General features: G+C 53.8%; 1 protein-coding gene across 1 annotated transcript; it reads right to left on the reverse strand.

The window, feature by feature from the left end:
• Positions 1-3,822: 3,822 nt before the first annotated feature.
• On the reverse strand, positions 3,823-6,510 carry POSPLADRAFT_1062284 (hypothetical protein; the record flags this gene model as incomplete). The annotated part of the gene is made up of 6 exons (XM_024481492.1): positions 3,823-4,021; positions 4,869-4,970; positions 5,020-5,192; positions 5,247-6,248; positions 6,308-6,399; positions 6,504-6,510. The coding sequence occupies 6 exons, from the start codon at positions 6,508-6,510 to the stop codon at positions 3,823-3,825; spliced, it is 1,575 nt and encodes a 524-aa protein (XP_024333585.1).

Below are 6,510 nucleotides of genomic sequence, written 5' to 3' on the forward strand. Positions count from 1 at the left end.
ATCTGAAACGCTGGGGGCGTCCGACTAAATCTCACCGAAGCGATGGTGAGCAGTGCTCAAACCTAAGGCTAGGGACAAGAAATGTATTAGTTAGTTAAGTAGGAAAGAGAATACATGAGGGGCTTACTGACCTAGGGACAAGAGGTCGAAACTGAGGTCCCTAGGGCAGCAGAGGCCGGCTTATATACATGGGGAGATTAGGGCAGGCTGTGCACGTTGGTCCGTGCGCAGCTGGTCTGTGCGCAGCATGCCGACGCGGCCCCGGGGGCCGGTGAGTCAGAGCGGCTGTGTCAGCAGAGCCCGAGCTGTGCCGTGCGCTGCCGCCCTATCTAATCTAATCGTACAGTAGATAGTGACGCGTCCATATCGGGCAAGTAGTACAGAGGTCGCGGGTTCGAGCCCGCGAAAAGGAAAAATTAAAAAACGGCTAGACGCCGTACCAAGTCATGACAGTACTCATGGCTGATTGAACTCCAGTCATTTTGCACAGTTCTTGGAAGACTTTGGACGCAAATTGCGGTCCTCAGTCACTGATGATCTTGTCTGGGAGTCCAAACCACTTGTAGACCTCTCGGTACATTGCATCTGCTGTCCCAAGAGCGTCAATTGTTTTGTTGCATGGGATGAAAATTACCCCCTTCGTAAGGTCGTGGTCCACTACGACCAAAATGGAATCAAAGCCATTGGACGGTGGCAAGTCGGTAATGTAATCGCACGAGAATGTGCTGAAGGGCTTGGCATTTGCGTGGGGTCGAATGGGGGTGATGGGCGGTTGGGCTGGATGTGTGTTAACCTTCATTTGTTGGCAGATGCCACAGCCGTTAACATAGCAAGCGACAAACTGGGCCATGCTCGGCCACCAGTAGTCACAGCGTAAACCGAGGAGGGTTTTCTGAACACCGGGGTGTCCTACGGAGGGGAGGTTGTGATAGTGGGAGACAAGACGTTTGCGAAGGGACTCATCTGGGGGTACATAGACCCAATCCTGGTATAAGAGGAGGTCATCATTGATGGACCAGTCTGTTCCAGTGCGTGGTGTTCCTCCGGTGCACGCTGCAGTGAGTCCTTCCTTCATTATTGGGTCGTCTTTGAAAGAAAGGATGGTGTCGCGGGTGTCGATGTCGATGGCAGCGACCCATACTTCCGGTGGAAGCATAACGACATCAGTGTTGTCATTTGAGCCGTCATCATGGTCGGGTCGGCGGGAGAGAGCGTCGCTCTGCACCATTTGGGTACCAGGAACGTGCACCAGGCGGAAGTCAAACTCGGTCAGTTTACTCGCCCAGCGTGCTTGTCGTCGGTTCATGTCTTTGGCTTGTTTCCAATACGTGAGGTTCTTGTGGTCGCTGAGAATCGTCACTGGGTATGGGCTGCCGATGAGGTAGTGCCTCCACTCATCTAGTGCACGGATAACCGCATATAACTCTCTGTCGTAGATGTCGTAGTTTCTCTCTGCCGCATTGAAGCTTTGAGAGAGGTATCCGCAAGGATGCCAGTCGCCGTTATCATCACGTTGGCGTAGCACCGCTCCGGTGGCAAACTTTGAGGCATCGGTTTCGATGGCGAAGGGTCGGTCAGGATCCGGCATACGTAGTACCGGTTCCTCTAGGAACGCCTTTTTGAGGGTCTCACAGGCTTTCTGTTGGTCAGATCCCCAGGTCCAGGCGACGTCCTTCCGGGTGAGAGCAACCAGTGGTTGCGCTTTGTCCGAGAAGCCTTTGATAAACCGGCGGTAAAAGTTTCCAAATCCAACGAAGGCGCGTACTTGCCTGAGGTTGGACGGCACCGGCCAATCCGCAATGCCAGCTAGTTTAACAGGGTCCATTGCGATTTCTCCTGGATGGATGATCATGCCGAGGAATTCGACTTCGGTGACGTCGAAGGCGCATTTCTCCGGTTTGAGGTAGAGGTCGTGTTGTCGAAGTCGTTCGATAACGCGTCGTGTTCGTTCCTCGTGTTCTGCCTTGTCCTGGGAAAAGATCAGGATGTCGTCCATGTAAATGCAGAGCCAGCCCTCTTGAAGCATGTTTGCGAATATTGTGTTCATCATCCGCTGGAACGTAGCGGGAGAATTACACAGCCCAAAGAACATCACCGTTGGTTCGTATAGCTGCAGCGGTTTGCCATCAGTTCCGGGTACGATGAACGCTGCCTTCCATTCATCCCCTTTCTTGATTCAAACATTGTTGTATCCGGCGCGGAGATCCATCTTCGTGAACATCTTGGTGTGCTTCAACTTGTCCAGGAGGTCGGATATAAGCGGGAGCGGGTATCGATCCTTGACCGTGTTCTCGTTGAGCAGCCGGTAGTCTTGACAGGGACGTAGTGAACCGTCCTTTTTACCCACAAAGAAGAATGGACTCACCAACGGGGATTTCGAAGGGCAAATGTACCCTTTACTCAGGTTCTCCTCGAGGAACTTGTCGAGTTCCTTTCGTTGCTGTGGGTTGAGCGGATAGACCTGTTGCTTCATGTCCGCGAAGCCCTCCTTGAGGTTGATTTTGTGGTCATATTCGGTGTGGTCTGGAAGTCGCGCAGCCGTGGCTTTGTCGAAGACGGGGAGGAGATCGTGTAGGTAGGATGATACCATTTGCGGTAGCGTTTTTTCTGTCTTGCCTTGGGCATTCGAGGCTGCAAGTTCGGTGGAAGTGGTGACGCGCCTAATGTCGTGGTGGACCTTCCAGATCATGCCGTTGTGAAGTCGTTTGTAGCCAGATGAGGGTTCAGGGAGTCGCTCCTTGAGCGGAACATCCCTCACTGCCAGGGGTTCCTGTTTCTCGTACTTGGTGATCATCGGTGTTCCAGATAAGTAGGAAATGATGAACTCATCATCGTCGATGTCCTCCGCTTGTTCCTCGATGGACGCAATACCCGTTGACCCAAACCCATCCTCCCCGCGTTCAGACTCGTCGATGCAGTCGGTTAGCGTTACTGGTGGAGTGCTTATCCTTTCAAGGATGAGCTGGGCAATTCGGTTGCCGGCTTTGACGGTGAATGGGAGGTCAGAGTTATTGACCAGCAGGACTGAGACCTTGCCTCGGTAATCGGAGCCGATTACTCCTGCAGCAACGTCAATTTCTTTTAGCGCTAGACCGGACCGGGGTGCGATTCTTCTGTAGTGTCCTTCGGGGATAGCCATGATAAGGTCAGTGCCGACCAGGCCTCGTCGTCGGGCAGGGATGATGAGTTGATGCGCAGCAGAGATGTCGTATCCTGCTGCACCGCTAGTCTTTCGTTCGGGAAGGGTTGCGTGCTCTGAGGTGGGGATGACGACGAATTCATCCTTCGTTGGTTCTGGGAGTGGGGTAGTTACGGCCTTCTTTAGTTCTAGCCGAGCCACTCGCCTTTGGTACAGGTCCATCTTCCAGGCCGTTGTCTCGTCTTTCGTCCACCGGTGGTTCAGCTCCACTCGTCCGGTCTTCCAGTCTATCTTGGGGTTTTCGAGTTTGAGCCAGGTATGGCCGAAGATGATGTCTTCCTTGCCGATGCTGGCGATGTAGGCTTTGACGAATCGGGGTTCTCCGCTTATCTTGTAGGATAAGAGAGCTCTTCGCGTGATGAGTGCTTCTTTGTTCGGGGTTCCATCCACGTTGAAGACGGGGATGGGTCAGGGAAGGGGTTCTGTCCGAAGTCGATGTTCTCGGACGAATCTCGGGCTGATGAAGATTCCTGTTGCGCTGCTATCAATGAAAGCGCGCGCCTCGACGTCTTTTCGTCCCACAGTAATCGGAATGTGCAGAGCGCGTTCATTTCGGACTACTAGAATTACACGGAACAGTGAAACGGATACGGGCAGTGGTTGCGTCGGCTCACCCTGCCCCTTCAAAAATCCTCCATCGTAAGTTCTTCGTACAGCTCCCACTTCTCGTTGGCGGAGAGTGTCTTGATTCTGGCACGGAAGTCGTCCTTCCCAGATCCTCCCTGGTTCGGCCTTCCACCCCCTTGTCGTGCGGCCGCTTTCTTGCAGCAATCCTTGGCGCTGTGGCCCTTGATGTGGCAGTAGAAGCACAGGTTTCCGTCCCTGTGGAGCTTCCGGTGATACGACCTACGAAACCCTAACCCCTAACCTGGGTGCGACCTAAAGGGACTAGAGAGACGGATTATAGTCTAATGAGAGGGGAGTTAGCAGCAAGGTGTCCCGCAGTTCGAGTGAACACGAGAAACGCCTTCGGAAAAAGGCTACGAACAATGGGGAAGCTACGAGGTGGCTTCGACACGTCATCGAAGCTACTCGGAGGCTGTGGATGGTTAGTGGAGACGATCGAAGCTCGGGAGAGCGCTTCGAAGAATCGTAGAAGAAAGAGACAATCCGATAGGGGGGACTTAGCTAGGACACAGTTCACAGTTTCTTCAACAGTAGTCAAAGTCGAAGGGTTCGTTGAGACAGTATCGACGAGTGAACATAGTGGACGAGGTTTCGAGGTTACGCAGTGAGGGACAAAGTGACGCAGTTGAAAGCTTAGACGCGGGGTGAACTCGACTTATGAGCTCTGAACTCGAGGGGGGAACCGGATCTTGTATTTTTGGGGAGAAGTACGACAGATTTTATACTACACAGGATGCTACGACTATTCGAGAGTGGCATACGAGTACAAGGGGCTTTGCATTGTTCCTCAAGAACCTGCCTCACCGAGGGGCACATACCAAGTCCATCAGTAGAGTGACGTCATGCCGAACGCGGAGATGAAGGGCAACATATGGCCACTTCGGACCGGTAGCCGTCGTGAAGGCATGCCGCGAGGTTTGATACCTAATCGGGAAAGACTGGCTACTTCGGTGTGGCTTGGAGCGAAGCACGCGCTTGGCCGAGCGGCGTCAAGTGGCCCTATTGTTCGCCGAATGCGGAAGATGTTCCGAGATCTACGCACGAGGCATTGGGACGACCGTGCCGATCTTCGAGTAAGCGTCGCGCACCGTCGAAGATGTCGAAGAGCGTCGAAGGCGAAATCGAAGTGTTGGGTGAGATGCGACTGCCGAAAAGAGGTGAATCGGGGCCCAGAGGGGCTTGGCACCTATCACCGGTCGGCCTCGTTGAGAACTGCTCCTAGTTCCCACTTCCTTCCTCCCGATGTGGGGGCAAAGGTTGCCACGACTGCAGCGGCGTCGATATCCATTGGCTCGCCGTAGTCTCTGGTGTCTGTGACGGTGAGGGCCCCTTGTTCGGCGGTGTCGGCGTTTCGGACTTCGTCGTACTAGGCTTTCATGGTGCTGGGTCGGTCTCTAGCGCCCCTGGTTGCGAGAGAGACGTAGAGCTCCTTTGGAAGTCCTTTGACGAAGTTGGCGTGGAGAGTGTGGTAGTCGTTCTCGGTGCGATTGACGCCATTGACTTCGGCGTCCTTGAGCTGGGCTTTCGACGCTAGCTGCTCGAAGCGGGTGACGTAGTTTCCAAGGGAGAGCACCGTCTTCTTGTTCTTCTGTCGTTCGGGCAGCTTCATCAGGATTTGGTGCGCCTTGATTCGCGTTCCGTGCTCAGGAAACGCTTCCTCAAGGGTGGTGGCGAAGGCTGCCCAATCAGCATAGACCTGGACTCCCCCTGCCGACTTCTCGTAGTATGCGTCTGCCCATGTCTTCCCTAGGTCCTTCCTCATCAACGCTACAGTGAAGGCAATCTTTGCTTCATCGCTAAGTCTGGTGTTGTTGGTTGCGACGAAGTAGGAGAGGATGCATTGGATGAAGCGTCTGAGGTCCTCCGCCTTTCTGCTGAAAGGTTCGGGAGCGGGGATGTCAAGGCGAAGGGGTCGGTTGGCAGTTGACTGTTGGGATTGGTATGCTGCGAGGGCAACAGCGATGCGCTGATCGATGTCTGCTTGAGTGAACGTTGCCATAGGGACTTCAACCGGTGCGTTGGTTGGTGCAGGTGGAGCTGGTGGTAGTTCTGGAGCCTCGATGGAAACGTACTGAACGTCCGGGAGCTCAAACGGTTGTTCGTTAACAGGTGACTGTAGGTTCTCTGTTGTTTGTGCTGGTTCGACGTTGATTCGTAGGGTGGCAAATACGTCTTCTGGGTGAGCGGGAGGGTGTCTCTGGTAATAGCTGACAAGCTGTTGATGGGCGACGATCTGCGGGTTGGAGCCTTCTGCACAAACCCAGGAGCCGCCTCGAGGATAGATGGGAGTCCTTCTTGTGGTGGTGACGAAGCAACGGTCTGCTCGGTCGTACTGGAGAAGGGGAGATCCTGCGAGGGCTGGTAGTCCCAAGGGAACCGGGTTGACTGCGTTGTTCGACGTGATGGTGGATGAGATGTTGGACTAGGTAAAACTAGGAACGTAGCTTAGAAAGTTCGACCTTTTGATACAACGGTCTATACTCCTATATCGATGCCTGACTCGTAGACGACGAGCGAGGACTTATGGACAGTGCGTCGTCCTGAAGATCGAGCAAAGAAGTCGAGAATGACCACTACTCCAAGTAAAGAGGAGCAGAGACTTGAATGAATAACCAGGTCGAACTTAGGGTTTGACCGACTAATGGTACAACTACTTATACAAGTACTGACTGCGCACGGACCAT

This window comes from Postia placenta (assembly GCF_002117355.1).
Source record: "Postia placenta MAD-698-R-SB12 unplaced genomic scaffold POSPLAscaffold_21, whole genome shotgun sequence".
In the NCBI taxonomy this organism is placed as follows: domain Eukaryota; kingdom Fungi; phylum Basidiomycota; class Agaricomycetes; order Polyporales; family Adustoporiaceae; genus Rhodonia; species Rhodonia placenta.